The sequence below is a fragment of the Tachyglossus aculeatus genome, chromosome 1, assembly GCF_015852505.1.
Source record: "Tachyglossus aculeatus isolate mTacAcu1 chromosome 1, mTacAcu1.pri, whole genome shotgun sequence".
NCBI lineage: Eukaryota > Metazoa > Chordata > Mammalia > Monotremata > Tachyglossidae > Tachyglossus > Tachyglossus aculeatus.
Window position 1 is genome coordinate 102,975,540 of NC_052066.1, and position 19,863 is coordinate 102,995,402.

General features: G+C 44.2%; 1 protein-coding gene across 1 annotated transcript; it reads right to left on the minus strand.

The window, feature by feature from the left end:
* Positions 1-330: 330 nt before the first annotated feature.
* TM4SF18 (transmembrane 4 L six family member 18) lies at positions 331-19,163 on the minus strand. Its single transcript, XM_038743995.1, has 5 exons — positions 18,792-19,163; positions 14,183-14,272; positions 6,757-6,899; positions 4,951-5,131; positions 331-730 (listed from the first exon to the last, which is right to left on the minus strand). Exons 1-5 carry the CDS (start codon positions 18,966-18,968, stop codon positions 716-718), a joined length of 606 nt encoding a protein of 201 aa, XP_038599923.1. The 5' UTR covers positions 18,969-19,163; the 3' UTR covers positions 331-715.
* Between the last annotated feature and the right edge of the window lie 700 nt (positions 19,164-19,863).

The following is a 19,863-nucleotide window of genomic DNA, read 5'->3' on the forward strand; positions in this document are numbered from 1 at the left end:
AATCACTTACCATGTTCCAGGACTATAATAAGCCCTGGGGTAGATACAAGATAGTTGGGTTGAACACAATCCCTGTCCCACATTCATTCATTTGTTCAACTGTATTTATTGAGTGCTTACTGCGTGCAAAGCAATGTACTAAACGCTTGGGAGAGTACAATAGAACAACATAAATTTCACAGTCTTAATCCCCATTTTCCAGATGAGGCAACTGAGGCACAGAGAAGTTAAGTGATTTGACTAAGGTCACACAGCAGACGAGTAGCTGAACTGGGATTAGAACCCAGGACCTCTGACTCCCAGTCCCATGGTCTTTCCATTAGGCCACACTACTTCTTGATTTTTATCTAATGGAGCCACAGGCCCTCCACAAGTGTCTCAATTCTCATACCTTCAGCCTTTCCCCTCATCCTTCCATTTCGGAGGAGGGTTAATAAGGATGGTATTTGTTAAGTGCTTACTATGTGCCAGACAGTGTACTAAGCACTGGATTGCTACCTGAAGAGCAGAAATGACCATGTGGAACAGGAACCCCTATTATATAGGGGTTATTATTATAGGATGTATGTTTAATAAGAGGTCCAGCTTTGGGACTGAATCAGCCACCAAAACACACAGTCCTGGAAGCAGAACCCTGCTCGTCAATCTACACAGTAGAAACGTGACGTGGGCTGATGGACGCATGTTGCTACTCAGAAGGAATCTTTCTCCCAAATCAAATGACTCCAGCCTGCAAAAGGAAAGAAAAATAGTTCAAGGAAAGGTGCTCAGCTCAGTGAATTACAGGCAACTCAAACAGCAGTTCACGTCTGACTCCGGGGTTAAACAATCAGTCAATTAGTGGTAGGTATCAACCGCTTACTGTGTTCAGAGCACTGTACTAAATGCTTGGGAAAGTACAATGCAACAGAATTGGTAGATGTGATCCCTGCTCACAAGGGGTTTGCAGCCTGGAGAGGGAGATGGATAATAAAATGGATTAGGGATAGAGGAAATAGTAGAGAATAAGAGTATTTGCATAAATATTGAGGGGCTGGAGTGACTATCAAAGTCCTTAAAGGGAACACAGCCAAGTTTATAGTTTATGCAGAGAGGAGGATGCATAGGGAAAGTAAAGGGGTTCGTCTGGGAAAGCCACTTGGAGGAGATGTGATTTAAGAAGGGTTTTGAAAGTAGGGAGCTGGGTGGCCTGTTAGATATGGAGGAGGAGGGAGTTTGAAGCCAGGTGAATTACTTGGGCAAAGGATCAGTGGCGAGATACGATGAATAGGTTGGCACTGGAGGAGCAAAGTTGCAGAGTGGGTTGTAGTAGAAGATCAATGAGGAGAGAGAGAGCTGATTGAGTGCCTTAAAGATGATTGTAAGGAGGGTTTTTTTGTGAATTGGAGATGGATGGAATAAATGGCTAATGTTGGGACAGTTGTATTTACTAAGGATATCTGATATTGAGACAGAAATGGCAAATAGCTTTTCTACGATTTTTGAGCTTCCTGAAATATTAACAGAATTATTCCCAGGGGTTTACAATAGGTCTTCAATGCAAGAATTGCCTCCAAGTCATTTACTGATTTGTGTTCGAGGGCTTGAAGGTCTTCCCTGCCATCCTAACCCCAGTAAGGCTGTTTTACAAGTTTCAGCTTTAGCTGGGAATATTGATAAGAACATTCCCCCAGCAGATGTTATTGCTGCAGTCAGTGAAACTTCAGAAAAATGCTCTTCTTTTGGAAACATTTACTAGAAAAATCAACATGAGTGGGGTTGGCTATTCGATTTTGCCATTGGCAGAAGATCTGGAAAATGTTCAGAGTTTCTGGTTATGCCAGAACTGTCAGAAAAAGGAGGGAGGGGGGAATTATCCAGGTAGTTCATAGAAATTTGATGAGCCGCATGGTGTAGTGGAGAGAGCACGGGCCTGGGAATCAGAAGGTCATGGGCTCTAGTCCTGGCTCCACCACTTGTCTACTGAATGAATTTGAGCAAGTCACTTTACTTCTCTGTGCCTCAGTGACCTCATCTGTAAAATGGGGATTGAGACTGTTAGCCCCATGTGGAGCAGGCACTGTGCCAACCTGATTGGCTTGTATCCACCCCAGTTTTTAGTACTGTGCCTGCCACACAGTAAGCGCTTAAAGAATACCATAAAACAGAGGAGAGGAAACGGGAATATTTTTCCTCCATGCTTTCCTGCCATTGTGCTGACCAGTAGATGCCCTTAAATTAGAACTAGTCCAGCTGGCAGCTGAAGCCTCTAAGCTTGAGCCCAATTTCTATCAGGCCTAGGGTGTGCCATGGCATTGCTATGCCTGCTGATAAGGGCCCCAGCATTGCTAAGAGGCAATTTCCCGGGCAGTGCAGTCTGGGGATGGTGCCCGGGGGCCAAGCTGCCCTCTGAAGGGAGACACTTCTGGTTCAGACTTGGATCATTTCCTTCCCAGTTTGGAGCTAGAAGGGTCATTCGTCCCACTAAACAAGCAGCAGTTTGGATTTCTGCTGATCTATCATCACCTGTCCAACAGGGCCGGTCGCCATCATGACTGGAATCATTAGTTTAAACCCCCAGGTTTCCTCTGCCTCTACCTTCCACTGGAGTATAAGCTCCTCTTTTAATAGTGTAATTAATCTATCAATCAATTACATTTATTGAGCACTTGCTATGTTCCGAGCTCTGAACTAAGTGCGTGCAAGAGTACAATATAACAGAGTTGGTAGATGCATTCCCTGCCCGCAACGAGTGTACAGTCTAGAGTGTAAGCTCTCTCTTGGCAGGGAATGTGTCACTTCTTTAGTCTGTATTTTCCAAGTGCCCTAGTACCGCGCACCGACAAGTGGGCATTCAATAAATGCTAATCAATCAATCGTATTTATTGAGCGCTTACTGTGTGCAGAGCACTGTACTAAGCGCTACTACGATTACTACTACTACTACTTTTATCATTAGTATTACTACTATTTTTACTCATCATCATCATCATCAATAATCGTATTTATTGAGCGCTTACTGTGTGCAGAGCACTGTACTCCTCCTCCTACTATTTTTACTCGTCCTTCTATTAATAATAATATTCCCAAGCACTTAATACAGTGCTCGGCACACAGTAAGTGCTCAATAAATACGATTGAATGAATGAATAATATTACTTGATAAGTGCTTACTATGTGCCAAGCACTGTTCTGAGCACTGGGGTAGATACAAGTTTATCAGGTTGGACACAGACCCTGTCCTACATTGGATTCACATTCTCAATCCCCATTTTTCAGATGAGGTAACTGAGACACAGAGAAGTGAAGTGACTTGGCCAAGGTCACACAGCACACAAATTGCGGAGCTAGGATTAGAACCCATGACCTTCTGACCCCCAGGACTGTGCTCTATCCACTAGGTAAGTGCTGCTTCTCTATTACTTAGTAATATATACAACTATAACTACTATACAACTATAACTATGTATACAACTATAACTACTCTACTATACTATACAACTATAACTATATATACAACTATAACTACTATACTATACTATGCAACTATATATATACAACTATACTATTACTTCTAATATTGTTACTAATAATGATGGCATTTATTAAGCGCTTACTATGTGCAAAGCACTGTTTTAAGGTACTAATACTACTATTACCCCTACTATTGATAATAATAATAATAAGAAGAAAAATAATGACATTTATTAAGTGCTTACTACATGCAAAACACTGTCCTAAGCACTGGGGAAGTTACAAGGTGATCAGGTTGTCCCCTGTGGGGCTCACAGTCTTAATCCCCATTGTACAGATGAGGGAACTGAGGCACAGAGAAGTTAAGTGACTTGCCCAAAGTCACACAGCTGATAAGTGGCAGAGTTGGGATTCAAACCCATGACCTTGGACTCCAAAACGCGTGCTCTTTCTATTGCAACTACTACTACAATTATTACTACTACTATTGCTCCTCCTCCTCCTACTATTATTACTACTGCTACTATTTCTACTATTACTACCATTATTATGACTAATATGGTCTAGAGCTCTGAAGGGCTGCCCATCCTTGCATGGATCTGGAAGGTGAACGAAATAGCTCTGGAACAAATGGAGAGGGAGGAATCAGAAAAATACTTTGGGTCCAGGCAGACTTTGAATGGCCTTCCTTAAAATGTTCCTAGGATATAATTAAGCTATGCTTTGTGCCCAGAGTGATGCACACATTGTCGCATGACTCTAGGTGTCTAATATTTTTGAGTCTTGTGACTGATTCCCCTAATGCTGTCATTTGAGGGCCTTGCTGGATGTAGGTAAGGGCTGAAATAGGTTAAGCCTAAGATTTGTTGGGTAGGGATTGTCTCTCTTACTGAATTGTACTTTCCAAGTGCTTAGTACAGTGCTCTGCACACAGTAAGCACTCAATAAATATGAGTGAATAAATTTCCAACCAGATTGGGCTCTAGGACTTGTCCCTCCTAACAAGGAAGCAGAGTGGTCCAGTGGAAAAAATCCCCCAAAACATGGGATTGGGAGGCACAGAGCTGGGTTTTAATCCCAGCTCTTCTATTGACCTGCCGAGTGCTCTTGGGCAAGTTACCCTCTCTGGGTCTTTGGTTTCCTCATCTGTAAAATGGAGATGATACCTGCTCTCCCTCTCTCTCCCTCTTAGGATGTGTGGTCCATATAAGATAGACTGAGACTGATTTGGTTATCCTATATCTACCCCAGTGCTCATCACAGTGCTTAGCACAGTGTCTGCCCCAGAGGAAAAACTTCATAACTGCCTATACATAAAGTATGAATGTAAAACAGGGTCATTTTCCCTTCCCTGCTAAGAGCCCTCACTTGCTTCTAGTTACAGTTGTTTCAAGTTATCACACAGTGGCATCCTGTGAGCAAGGAGCCCAGGTGGTTGAATTGCTTCTTTGTCCATTTTCACTCCTCCCTTTGCCAGATGATCTGGGCCCCGATTACCTGGATAATGACCGAGTAGGTTCCACAAAGGATCCTGGTTAACTTAATGATGATTTTCAAGAGGCAGATGGCTGCCTGAAGACCACTGAGGGCAACTAGAACCGCAAATAAAATGATGTTCCATTCGACCACATGGGCAGGTTCCAGGCACTGTGTCCAGAAGCTGGGGTCCGTCAGGAACCTAGAGCAAAGGAGTGAAATTGAATAAATGAAGCTGTTTCTGTTGGCAAAGCGTTTTCCTACTGGGCATCATTCCAAAATTGATGGTATTAGGAATCAGAGCTAATAAATACCAACTCTAAATTACAGGAGAGAAAATAGAGTTTATCAACTTTGCTGATAGTAACCAACTCTGAACTTCTGGTGTAAAGCTTTTCCCTTTGGCTCTCCTGGAGCTGTCAGGAAAATTAACTTTTGATTTTTCTGGAGTTTCTTTGTTGGCCAAGTTGAAATTGAGACAATTTTGGAAAGCAATGGAAACAGAAGGCATCATTATTAGAGGCTCAAAGAAGGGTTGTTGATGTGCCATGACAGACTCACTCCTTTAATCTTTCCATCTACCTGAGACCCTGGCTATTCCCATGGGCAATCAATCAGTGGTATTTAGTGAGCACCTACTGTTTGCAGAACACTGTACTGAGTGACTGGGAAAGGACAAGAGAGGCAACAGACATGATCCTTACTCTCAAGGAGCTTATGGCCAGGGAGGGTTAGCTAGGCTATCTCCTTGCTCTTAAGAGAGACCAGGTTTGTGGGGTGGGTGCTACAGAAAGGGGGTCTTGCCAGTCCCTGATTCTGCTCCAGTTGAGGGGTGTCATCATTGCCTGCTTCTGCTCCCTGTTAGTTCAGCCAGCCTAAGGAGGGCCCAAGAGAGTCACTGGCCAAGGAACAGTGCCAACACTTAGTACAGTGCTCCTCACACAGTAGACACTCAATAAGTATGATTGACTGAATGAATGAATGGTCCCTTGAGTCTAACCCTGGAAGGTAGGAGGGAAGAAACAGAGCAGCTCTTGGAACAGCCAGGCTGTGGGCTCTGTTTCCCGGTTACAGTGCATCTCCCATCTCTTCTGGGTCAGGGGGAAAAGGCAGCCTTGACTAGTGGCTAGAACACAGGCCTAGGAGTCAGAAGGACCTGGGTTCTAATCCCAGCTCAACCACTTGTCTGCTGTGTGACCTTGGGCAAGTTATTCTACTTCTCCGTGCTTCAGTTACCTCACCTGCAAAATGGAGATTAAGATCATGTGGGACGGGGACCGTGTCCAACCTAATTAACTTGTATCTACCCCAGGCTTAGAATCAATCAATCAATCAATCGTATTTATTGAGCACTTGCTGTGTGCAAAGCACTGTACTAAGCGCTTAGGAAGTACAAGTTGGCAACATATAGAGACAGTCCCTACCCAACTGTGGGCTCACAGTCTAAAAGGGGGAGACAGAGAACAAAACCAAACATACTAACAAAATAAAATAAATAGAATAGATATGTACAGGTAAAATAAATAAATAGAGTAATAAATATGTACAAACATATATACATATATACAGGTGCTGTGGGGAAGGGAAGGAGGTAAGATGGGGGAATGGAGAGGGGGAGAGGAAGGAACACCACAAAAAAAAGGGATCCTTGGATATACAACTAGTACCTTTGCTAAATTACCCTGATGTCCAAGTGGAAAAATAATATTCTAACGGTGCAGCTTGGGTCCCAGGCCAGGATGACGTTCTCTATTTTTAGCTTATTGAATTCCAAGTGGACAATGGGCTTGGTGCATGGGTTACTGCAGGCTGGTCATCATTTCTTACCTCCCCGCTGTGTCTTCGAAGGCGTACTCCCAGCCAGCCTGAGTGCGGCAATATGGGCCTTGCACCAAGCCCAATCCCGAGATGACCAGGCAGTATCCAGAAAATGCAAATCCAAGGAGGGAAAAGACGATGGATAGAAAACTCTAAAGAAAAGAGAGAAAAATGTCACGACCCTGTCACCGTCAGCATCGTGGCCTAGTGAAAAGAATGGGGGCCTGGGAGTTGGAGGAACTGAGTTCTAATTTCAGGTCCACCATGATCTGCTTTGCAACCTTGGACAAGTCACTTATATTCTCTGTGCCTCAGTTTCTTCTTCTGTAAAATGAGGATTAAATTCCTTTCCTCCTTTCCTCTAAGACTGTGAGCCCTGGATAGGTTAAGGACTGTGTCTGATCTGACTGTATTGTATTTGTCCCAGAGCTTAATGTGGTGTCTGGTACAAAGTACTTAAATACTGCAACTCTGCAATATTGTAATATTGCAGTATTGCAACACTGCAATACTGCAACATGAGAAGCAGCATGGCTCAGTGGAAAGAGCCCGGGCTTTGGAGTCAGAGGTCATGGGTTCAAATCCCGGCTCCTCCAATTGTCAGCTGTGTGACCTTGGGCAAGTCTCTTAACTTCTCTGGGCCTCAGTTACCTCAAAAGTAAAATGGGGATTAATACTGTGAGCCTCCTGTGGGACAACATGATCACCTTGTAACCTTCCCAGTGCTTAGAACAGTGCTTTGCACATAGTAAGTGCTTAATAAATGCCATCATTATTATTATTAACTCTTATTAACTCTTCCCCACTATTATTATTAGCATCATTAATATTATCAACTATAATATCCTACGGGATACAGAGCAGTAGGCTGGGCAACTTCTTGGAACAGAGCACTTGAGGGACATAGAAAAGAAGGCCATTTCATGGCTCTTGCCTTCAATTAACTTACATTTTAAAGGAGGAGACCAATGGATATAAATTGACAAATATAAAGCAGTTTAAAGGGTGTGAAAGTAGGTGTAAAGTACCAGTGCAAGTAGATAAGCTGATGAATACATGAGGTGTCTGACGGGCATGATGGAGATGGTAAGGGACTAATCAGGGTGGGCTTCCTGGAGGAGGCCATTGATGAAATAGCACAACTGAGGTCACAGGAGACTAATCAGGGCAGGCCTCTTGGAGGAGATGGCCTCATAGAATGCCTTAAAAGAGGATAGGGAGGGGGCTTGGTAAGTCTGAGTGGGAAGGAGTGAGAGGGTATTTCTGGTAAGTTATCAGACTGGTTCTCCCTCTCAGCAATTCTAGACATCCTGTTTAGTTTAGATTTCATAAAATCTTAGTGTGTCAGGAAGAGAGGAGCTGACCTCTGAAAGGAAGGAAGAAAGGACAAAGTTCCCCGAGGAAGATGTTTCATCCTCGCAGGGTTGTGCTTTCCAGGACAAAGACCAATTGATCTGCCCTTGTGTTTAACTCCAAGCTCACCCCAGCTCAAACAAGCTGATAAACTCTTTTGGTTTTCAGATCAGAAAATTGGATGCACAGAGGGTCAAGTGCCTGGCTTGTGATTTTAAGATCCTCGAGGACAGTGAACACGTGTCTTGTTACTGGTGCACTCTTCCAAGCGCTAGTATAGTGCCCGTCAATCAATCAATCAATCAAAGCTCATTGTGGGCAGGGAACATGTCTATCAATGCTGTTGTATGATATTCTCCCAAACCCTCAGTACAGTACTCTGCCCATGGTAAGCACTCAGTATACACCATTAATTGATTGGCTTTTATTGAGCACCTACTGTGTGCACAGCACTTTACTGAGCACTTGGGAGAGTCTCATTCAACAGAATTTGAATGAAAATTTACGATACAGTAATGCAGCTAATTTGTTGCAGAACACTGTACTAAGCTCTTTTTGGAGCACAATGGTGTTAGAAGACCCAATTCCTAGCCTCAAGGGGCTTACAATCTAGCAAAGGAGCTCTATGCTCTCCCACCTCTGACTCACTGCTCTTGCCTTTCCCTTGCATGGAATTCCTTTGCCTTTAGCCTTGCCAAATCACACCCCTCCACACTTTCAATGCCTCCTAAAAGTCATCTCCTCCTGGAAACCTTCTCTGACTAATCCCCTTTCTTCCTGGCCATCCCACCCCATCAGCCACTGCAACATTCATGAGTTATCTGTATTAATCATTTTGTTATTTGTTAAGCATTTATTATGTCCCAATCACCATACTAAGCACTGGGAGTGATATAAGATCATTAGGTTGGCCTTAGACCCTGTCCCACACAGGGTTCACAGTCCAAGTAGAGGCAAGAGCATTTATTAAATCCCTACTGAGGCATAGCGAAGATAAGTAACTTGCCTGAGGTCAAACAGTGGGCAAGTGACAAAATTGGGGTTAGATTTGAGGTTCACTAACTCCAGGCCTGTGCTCTTTTCACTATGTTATGCTGCTTCTCTCCTGTTTTCTGTTTTCTGTCCTATATACTCAATATTCTAGCACTTTTCAACCTTTTGGGTTTGGGGCAGTTTGTGTTCAGCTGTCTCTCTGACTTTCTCTCCTATTAGCAGTGGCAAGTGACAAAATTGGGGTTAGATTTGAGGTTCACTAACTCCAGGCCTGTGCTCTTTTCACTAAGTTATGCTGCTTCTGTCCTGTTTTCTGTTTTCTGTCCTATTTACTCAATATTCTAGCACTTTTCAACCTTTTGGGTTTGGGGCAGTTTGTGTTCAGCTGTCTCTCTGCCTTTCTCTCCTATTAGCTTGCAGGATGGGCCCAAATGCTATTTCCTGTGTTGGCTCCAAATGGATGGAATAAGCCAGACTGTCTCCCTTTCCTGTTTTGCCACATTCACTCCCCAGGTGGTTGATGCTTTGCTCAAGGCTGGCTACTTGGACGCAGACAGATATGGAAACTGTCTGGAGATTCCTTGCCATGTAACCTCCCCTCTAATTTTGGAGGGGAATAACTGGAAGGTCAATAGAAGAATTATAGATCTTGATTAACAGAAAAGTAAACCAAATATTTTCATAAATCAATAGACTCTCTTGCAAAATGGAAAGCTTCCTTAAATGGTCCCGGAATACAAAGCATTTGAGAAGCCATCTTAGCAATCTCTCATCCTTCTCCTCAGCATCTCCACCAGCTCTTTTCCAGGAAGACTGCCAGGATGGGGTCCTGGGCTTCTCTGCTCCCGACTGAGGAAAACTAGCTCATGGTGTAGTGGATAGAACATGGGCCTGGAGTCAGAAGTTCATGGGTTCTAATCCTGACTCCACCACTTGTCTGCTGTGTGCCCTTGGACAAGTCATTTAACTTCTCTGGGCCTCAGTTACATCATCTGTAAAATGGGGATTGAGACTATCAACCCTGCTTGGGACAGGGACTGTATCCAACATGATTTCCTTGTCTCCACCCCAGTACTTAGTTCACTGCCTCACACATAGTAAGCACTTAACAAACACCATGATTACTTCCTTCCTGGAGAATGGATTCCCCTCTTGGATGTGAGTGATGGTTTGTCACTCTTTTATCATTTCCCAGTGCAACCACTGCATCAACCTCCCCATTGACCTCTCCCCTCCTCTGGTCCACCCTTCATTCTGTTGCCCAGATCATTTTTTCTAAAACAAGATTTTTTGCATGACTCCCCACTCCTCATAAACCTCCAATAGTTGGCTATTTCCTCTAGACTGTAAGCTCTTTGTGGTCAGGAATGATGTCTACCCACTCTGTTGTACTCTCCCAAGCACTTACTACAGTACTCTGCGTACAGTAAATGCTCAATAAATGCAACTGATTGTTTGATTGACTGACCAATTGATATTCCTTTCTGCATCAAGCCAGCACTCCTCACCCACTGCTTTATGGCACTCAATTAGGTCTGTTCCTCCTATTTATTCACTCATTCATTCATTCAATTGTTCAATCGTACTTATTGAGTGCTTACTGTGTGCAGAGCACTGTACTAAGTGCTTGGGAAGTACAAGTCAGCAACATATAGAGATGGTCCCTACCCAACAACGGGCTCACAGTCTAGAAGGGGGAGACAGACATCAAAACAAAACACGTGGACAGGTGTCAAGTCAACAGATCAAATAGAATTAAAGCTAATTCCTACCTAATTTCCTTCCCCTTCTACTACACCCCTGCTGACAACCTTCAACCTTCTCAAGCCAACTTAGTCCCCGGGCCTCATTCTCATCTCTCTCACTGCCGACCTCTTGCTTACTTCCTAACGGCTCCTGGATAGGAACTTAACAGAGGGCAGTAGACAAAGTGGCAGATCTGGGATTAGAAGAATAATAATAACTGTGGTATTTGCTAAGCACTTACTAACTGCCAAGCACTGCACTAAGTGGAGACAAGTAAATCCCTGCCCCACATAATAATAATAATTATGGCATTTGTTAAACACTTACTATGTGACACGCACTGTTCTAAGTGCTGGGGTAAACACAAGGTGATCAGATTGTCTTAGGCGGGGCTCACAGTCTCAGTCCCCATTTTGCAGATGGGGTAACTGAGGCACACAAGGTCACACAGGAGACAGAGGAGCAGCATGGCTCAGTGGAAAGAGCCCGGGCTTGGGAGTCAGAGGTCATGGATTCTAATCTCAGCTCCACCACTTGTCAGCTGTGTGACTTTGGGCAGATCACTTCACTTAGAGAAGCAGCGTGGCTCAGTGGAAAGAGCCCGGCCTTGGGAGCCAGAGGTCATGGGTTCTAATCCTGGCTCCACCACTAGTCAGCTGTGTGACATTGGGCAAGTCACTTAACTTCTCAGTGCCTCAGTTACCTCATCTGTAAAATGGGGATTAAGACTGTGAGCCCCATGTGGGACAACCTGATTACCTTGTATACCCCCCCCCCCAGCGCTTAGAACAGTGCTTGGCACATAGTAAGCGCTTAACAAATGCCATCATTATTATTATTATTATTATTCTCTGGGCCTCAATTACCTCATCTGTAAAGTGGGGATTAAGACTGTGAGACCCACGTGGGACAATCTGATCACCTTGTTTCCCCCCAGCGCCTAGAACAGTGTTTCACACATAGTAAGCGCTTAACAAACACCATTAAAAAAAAAGTGGCAGAACTGGGATTAGAGCCCACGACCTCTGGCTCCCAAGCCTGGACTCTTGCCCCACTAGGCCATGCTGCTCCTCCTGCTCCGCACGGGGCTCCCAGGCTTTATCCCCATTTTACAGATGAAGAAACTGAGGCACAGTGAAGTGACCTGCCCAGGGTCACACAGCAGATAAGTGCTGGGGCTGGAATTAGAACCCAGGTCCTTCTAACTCCGAGGCCCATGCTCTATCCACTAGGCCATGCTGCTAAGGTGCTCGTGGTACTCTTATTATTAGTACTACTACTATAGCTAGATCTATAATTCTATTTATTTATTTTGGTGCTACTGAACGCCTGTCTACTTGTTTTGTTCGGTTTTCTGTCTGCCCACTTCTAGACTGTGAGCCCATTGTTGGGTAGGGATGGTCTCTATCTGTTGCCGAATTGTACTTTCCAAGCGCTTAGTACAGTGCTCTGTGCACAGTAAGTGCTCAATAAATATGACTGAATGAATATTGAAGCATGGCTCAGTGGAAAAGGCCCAGGCTTTGGAGTCAGAGGTTCAAATCCCGGCTCTGCCACTTGTCAGCTGTGTGACTTCAGGCAAGTCACTTAACTTCTCTGTGCCTCAGTTACCTCATCTGTAAAATGGAGACTAAGACTGTGAGCCCCACGTGGGACAACCTGATCACCTTGTAAACTCCCCAATGCTTAGAACAGTGCTTTGCACATAGTAAACGCTTACTAAATGCCATTATTATTATTATTACCGAGCAGTTTTTATCCAAACAAATAAAGAATCCTAAGTGGCTGATAATTTGGTCCAACACTCAAGAGCCAGAATTTAACTCTTGTGTGAACAAAGTTGGACTTGGTTGCATATATTATTATGCCCTCCCTTCTTCCTAGAACTCCCTCCACCCTCTTCAAATCCCCATCTTCAAATCCCTTCTTAAATCACATATCCTCCAGATTAATCTTTGATTAATTAACTTTTTCGCGTTGTCTGTTTCCCCCTCTAGACTATAAGATCATTGTGGGCAGGGAATATGCCTCATATTGTTATATTGTAGTCTCCCAAGTGCTTAGTACATTGCTCTGCACACAGTAAGAACTCAATAAATTTGACGGATTGACCAACTGACTGATTGATAACTTGTTTCCCCAACCTATTTTTGCCCCTACTTCCCCCTCAGCACTTTCTTGTCACCTAAGCATTTGGGTACTCATCCATCCAAAATCCCCCATCCCTGATAACACTTATTTACATTTTTAAAAGTAATAATGATAATGGCATTTAGTAAGCACTTACTATGTGCCAAGCACTGTTCTAAGCACTGGGGAGGTGACAAGGTGATCAGGTTGTCCCACGGGTGGCTCACAGTCTTCATCCCCATTTTACGGATGAGGTAACTGAGGCACAGAGAAGTTAAGTGACTTTCCAAAGTCACACAGATGACAATTGGTGGAGCTGGCATTTGAACCCATGACCTCTGACTCCAAAGCCTGTGCTCTTTCCACTGAGCCACGCTGCTTCCCTCTGTTGCCTCTCCCTGCCTGCAATTTATTCGGTGTCTTCCCCACTAGATTCTTAGCTCCTTGAGAGTTTCTACTTTATTATACTCTCCCAACACAGCCTAAGCACTCAGTAAACGCTAATGATTGATTGAAAACATACTTAGATTAAATTAGAGATAGCCCTGGCCCTTATGAGCAGGGAACGAGTCTGCTAATTCTGTTGTATTGTGTTCTCCCAAGCACTTAGCACAGTGTTCTGTGCATAGTAAGTGCTCAATAAATAGGATTGACTGATTGATTTAAGTACAGTGCTCTGCATCATCATCATCATCAATCGTATTTATTGAGCACTTACTATGTGCAGAGCACTGTACTAAGCGCTTGGGAAGTACAAATTGGCAACATATAGAGACAGTCCCTACCCAACACTGGGCTCACAGTCTAAAAGGGGGAGACAGAGAACAAAACCAAACATACTAACAAAATAAAATAAATAGAATAGCTATGTACAAGTAAAATAAATAAATAAATAAATAGAGTAATAAATATGTACAAACATACATACATATATACAGGTGCTGAGGGGAAGGGAAGGAGGTAAGATGGGGGGATGGAGAGGGGGACGAGGGGGAGAGAAAGGAAGGGGCTCAGTCTGCACACAGTAAGCGCTCAATAAATACGATTGAATGAATACTACTGCTGTTAATACTACTGCTACTACTTATGTTCTAACATCCACACTCAAGAGCTGTGGCCCTCGGCCAAACCGTCAAATTTCAGTGTTCCTGTCGGAGCTGGCCAAGCTGAGTAGGAAGCAGACCCCACCCCCTCCGCGTCCGGGTGCTCTTACTGTGTATTTTTTGTTACAGTTTTCACTCTGGCAGCATTTGTAGTGGGTGTCACGTTCCAGGATGAGAAGCACTGTGGCGACCAGCAGCATCTGCAGGGGAAGCAAACACAGTCAGACAGGAAAGCTTGCCATGCTGCGCCCATCTCAGAATCTCCTCTTACAAAATTGGCCTCAGTGGTCTTTCCCCATTTGTGCCTTCGGTGGATCGTGAGGAAAGATTGGAGAGGGACTGCTTAGTACAGTGTCTGGCACATAGTAAGCACTTAAAAACTGAACTGAACTAAGAACTGGCCTGAACTGGGCCCGAGAAGCAGCGGGATCTAGTGGAAAGAGCCCGGGCCTGAGAGTCAAGAAACTTTGGTTCTCGCCACCTTGCCACTTACCTGCTGTGTGGCCTTGGACAAGTCATTTAACTTTTTTGTGCCGCATCTGCAACAGGGGATTAAATAACAGTTCTCCCCAATTGCCTTCTGTGTCACCTTGACTTTCCCCCTTTCTTCATCCCCCCTCCCTCACCCACAGTACTTATGTACATATCTGTAGTTTTATTTATTTATATTAATGCCTGTCTCCCCCTCTAGACTGTAAGCTCGTTGTGGGAAGGGAATGTTTCTGCTATATTGTTATACTGTACTCTCCCAATAATGACAATAATGATGGCATTTGTTAAGCGCTACTATATGCCAAGCACTGTTCTGAGCGCTGGGGTGGATTCAAGGTTATCGGGTTGTCCCACCTGGGGCTCACAGTCTTAATCCCCATTTTACAGAAGAGGTAACTGAGGCACAGAGAAGTAAAGTGACTTGCCCAAGGTCACACAGCAAAGAAGTGGCAGAGCTGGGATTAGAACCCTCTTACTACACCATGCCACTTCTCACTTAGTACAGTGGTCTGCACACAGTAAGCACTCAGTAAAAATGACTGATCGACTTAGACTGTAAGGTCCATATGGAACAGGGATTGGGTCTGATTTGATTATGATTTAAGGTTAAGGTTAATGTAATTTGGAAAATGTCCGACTGAATAAGTCCTTTTATACTGCTCGCTGGACGGTTCTGCTGAAGATCAAGTTTACTAATCTTGCTTGTAAAATGATCTACATACTGCTTCCAAGAAACCCACTCCTCCTTCTGGAGGCAATTTCTCCAGTACTCCCATTTAGAGAAACTGTCACAGGGATTTGCATGCCAGAGTTTCATTTGTGGGGCTTCCACTTTCTTTCTAGAGAAGCAGCGTGGCTCAGTGGAAAGAGCACAGACTTTGGAGTCAGGGGCATGGGTTCGAATCCTGACTCTGCCAAATGCCAGCTGTGTGACTTTGGACAACTCACGTAACTTCTCTGGGCCTCAATTCCCTCATCTGTAAAATGGGGATTAAGACTGTGAGCCCCCCGTGGGACGATCTGATCTCCTTGTAATCTCCCCAGTGCTTAGAACAGTGCTTTGCACATAGTAAGCACTTAATACATGTCATCATCATTATTATTATTATTGCATTGCATCTACCCCATTCATTCATTCATTCAATTGTATTTATTGAGCACATACTGTGTGCAAAGCACTATACTAAGCGATTGGGAGAGTACAATATAACAATAAACAGACACATTCCCAGCCCACAACAAGCTACCCCACTGTTTAGCACAGGTTTTTTTTTAATGGCATTTTTTATGGCATTATGTGACAGGCACTATACTAAGCACTGGTGTAGATAGAAGCAAATCAGGTTGGACACAGTCCATGTCCTACATGGGACTCATAACATTAATACCCATTTTACAGAAGACGTAACTGAGGCACTGAGACATTAAGTAACCTGTTCAAGGTCACACAGCAGACAAGTGGCAGACCTGGGAATAGAACTTTCAGGCCAGTGCTCGATCCATTAGACCACATTCCCAGGGCTTAACAAATCAAATTATCATTATTATTATCATTATTATTATTAATAACCTCCTCCACCTGGGGTTTTGTGGGGAGGGGGCAGGTTTTGGGACTATTAATTTTGGGAAAGAACTTTGAACTGGAACGACTTTCACCCCTTAACTAAGAACTAAAGCCCTACTGGGCACCAGCTGGAACACCTTTTACTGCCATAGGAATTCCTTCCCGTCAGCCGGACTGACACTGAGTAGTTAAGCTCAGTGCCCCTTTTCTGGGGTGACCATATCTGGAACCAGGGTTTCCAGGTCACGTCTCTCTGCCTCTTTCTGGGTCACTGGCACTGTGAGGTCTTCTGGAAATTTCTCAGTCACTGCATGTGGGTAAAACTTCTCCGGCAGGGTTCAAGCCCAGCTCCCCTCTTCTTTCCCACGTCTCCAAGCAACTGAGGTTTTATGCAAAAATCAACTGGATTCCATCCCCCATTTTGATCTACAGCAAACCTGGCAGTGGGGCCAATGACGCGAGGGTGGAGGGAGGTGGAAGGGGAGGGGAAGAGCAATCTGTGCTTCGCAGGGAAGCAAACTGGAAGCTAAGGACATATTGTGCCCCAGGTTTCACTAAGAGAAGCCCCATTGACAAAATAATGATAATAATGCTGGTATTTGTTAACTGCTTACTATGTGCCAGGCACTGTACTAAGCACTGGGGTTGATGCAAGCTAATCAGGTTGGACACAGCCCCTGTACCACGTGGGGCTCACAATCTTGTTTCCCATTTTACAGATGAGGCAACTGAAGCACAGAGAAATTCAGTGCCTTGCCCAAGATCACACTTTATCATTCATTCATTCAATCGTATTTATTGAGCGCTTACTGTGTGCAGAGCACTGTACTAAGCGCTTGGGAAGTACAAGTTGGCAACATATAGAGACAGTCCCTACCCAACAGTGGGCTCACACACGGCAGACAAATGGCAGAACCGGCATTAGAACCCATGACCTTCTGACTCCCAAGCCTGTGCTGTATCCTCTGTGCCATGCTGCCTAACAGGAAATGGGATTCCTGTTTCTTTCTGCTGAAGGGGTAACACAGACTCAGTGATCAATCAATCAATTATACTTATTGAGTGCTTACTGTTTGCAGAGCACTGTACTAAGCAGTTGGGAGAGTTGATGATGATGATGATGGTACTTGTTAAGCGCTTACCATGTGCCAAGCACTGTTCTAAGCACTGGGGTGGATACAAGGTAATCAGGTTGTCCCACGTGGGGCTCACAGTCTTAATCCCCATTTTACAGATGAGGTAACTGAGGCACAGAGAAGTTAAGTGGTGGAACCGGAATTAGAATCCAAGGCCTCTGACTCCCAAGCTTGGGCTCTTTCCACTAAGCCACGCTGTTCCCTGCCCACAAGGAGCCTTTCCGTTTAGGAGGCTTGAAATTGATTAAAAAGTGATAAAAAGTGAATGCAAAATGCAGGTAGGGAGGAGAAATCCCAAGAGGCTGAGGGTTAAGCGTTACAAAAATGTGGCTAGCGGAGAGGGTTCACAGGACTGGAGGTTCCGAGATTCTGGTTCTAGCCCCAACTCTGCCACTTGTCCATTGTATGAAATTGAGCCTCAGTTTCCTCATCTTTAAAATGGAGTTCAAATACTGGTTCTTTCTCCCTCTTAGAATGTGAGTCCCAGGTTGGACAGGGAGAGTTTCTTATAGGCTTGTCATGTATCTAACACCGGTGCTTAGCCCGGTACTTGGAGTATAAGAAGCACTTGCCAAATACTGGAGGCACAATGCATTTGTGGAAAATGCACAGGACTGGAAGTCAAGAGACTCTGAGTCTAGTCCCATCTCCACCACTGGGCAAGTCACTTAACCTATCTGGGCCTCAGTTTCCTCATCCATAAAATGCGGGTGAGACAGATTATGAGCCCTGAATGGGAAAAAGGACTACGCCCAGTCTGATGACCTTGCATCTACCTGTGCTAATAAGTACATAGTAAGTGTTTTTTTCAATAGCATTTGTTAAGCATTTACTATGTGTCAAGCACCATTCCAACCAGTGCTTATTAGAGACTGTTATTATAATATTACAAAGAAACACTTCTTGGAATAGGCAAGCACCCCTCAACTCCTAGTAAATCTGGCTGAACCATAGGGCCTGAGTATAAATCTGAAAATACAAAGTCACCTGCAGAATCAACACGGGGTTCTCATTCACATGGCCTAGAGGAAAGAACACAGACCTGGGGATCAAAGGCCCTGGGATCTAATCCCAACTCTGTCTATTTGCCTGCTATGTGATGTTGGGCACCTCATAACTTCTCTATCCATCACTTTCCTCATCTGTAAAATGGGGAATCAATACTTGTTCTTCCTCCTACTTAGAGTGTGACCTCAGGTGGGACAGGGACAGGGTCTGACCTGATTATATGGCATTTTCCCCATTCATTAGTGCAGTCTTGGCACCTAGTAAACACTTAGCAAATATCTCCATATTGTAATTATTATTAGTAGGAGTATTGTTAACCCCCTAGCTTGGCAAAAGTGAATGAATCAGTCTTCTACAGAAAGACCAGAACTCATCTAGTCCCTTCCTGCCCTTTCCCTTTCATCCAGTACAAAGTCCATGTCCGTGCAATATTGGCTCTTCCCCAAACACCCCTTCTGCCCAGAGCAAAGCATCCCCCCGACTCCCCCCTCAAACCAACAACACAGAAATACAACTTACCATCACCCCCGAGAAACAGATGCCTTCGAAATACCACACGTAGTTGGTGAGCTTATTGCTGGATGCATAAGAAGCTTGCCCATTGGGGAAATATAACAAGATATTAACGGTAATGCTCCAAAATGCAAGAGGAATCAACAGACAACTTAAGCAGCCTCCACATTTCCATGTCCCCATTTCACTCTCCTCCACTGGTCTCAGTAGCGCAGAGTTACAGAAAAGTTCTTTTTCTTTTTTTCTTTCCTCTAGGTTACCTGCCACTTTCTGCAACTGATACTCTCATTCCAAATTCAAAAGAAACAGTCACTTGACTGTATCTCTAGTCAAGCAATCTGGGTATTAAATAATGGCTTACTCTTTGGAGAATCCTCAACCCTAATCACTGCCTGAAGAGTCTGGTTATTGTTAGTTTATCCTGTCCCGGAGAAATGAGGGGTGTGTGTGCATGTGTGTGTGCGTGAGTGTGTGTGTGTGTGTGTGTGTGTGTGTGTGTTGTCATTTTCCTGCAGTTAGTCCCGAGTTGTTTAAGAAGGAAGTTTGTAGAAAAGGAAATGAAGTGAGGAAGCTTTAATCTAGCCACCCAAACATAAACCTTAGTTAGAAAAGGAGATTTGATTCCAATGTAAATGTAGACCAGTGATTCTACTCCACACCTCAAAAGCCTCGCCCCCATCACTCATCAATCTTCATGAAATGTCAGGGAGATAGAGATAAGCAGATATCATTCTTGCCTCTTCACACTGGGTAAATAGAGTGCAGAGAGAGTGAGCAAGTGAACCTATCACAGCTGAAAGGCTGGCACTAGAATCCAGGACTCCTGGTACCCAATCTCCAGTGGCTACCAATCAACCTACGCATCAATCAATCAATCAATCAATCGTATTTATTGAGCGCTTACTATGTGCAGAGCACTGTACTAAGCGCTTGGGAAGTGCAAATTGGCATCACATAGAGACAGTCCCTACCCAACAGTGGGCTCACAGTCTAAAAGGGGGAGACAGAGAACAGAACCAAACATACCAACAAAATAAAATAAGTAGGATAGAAATGTACAAGTAAAATAAATAAATAA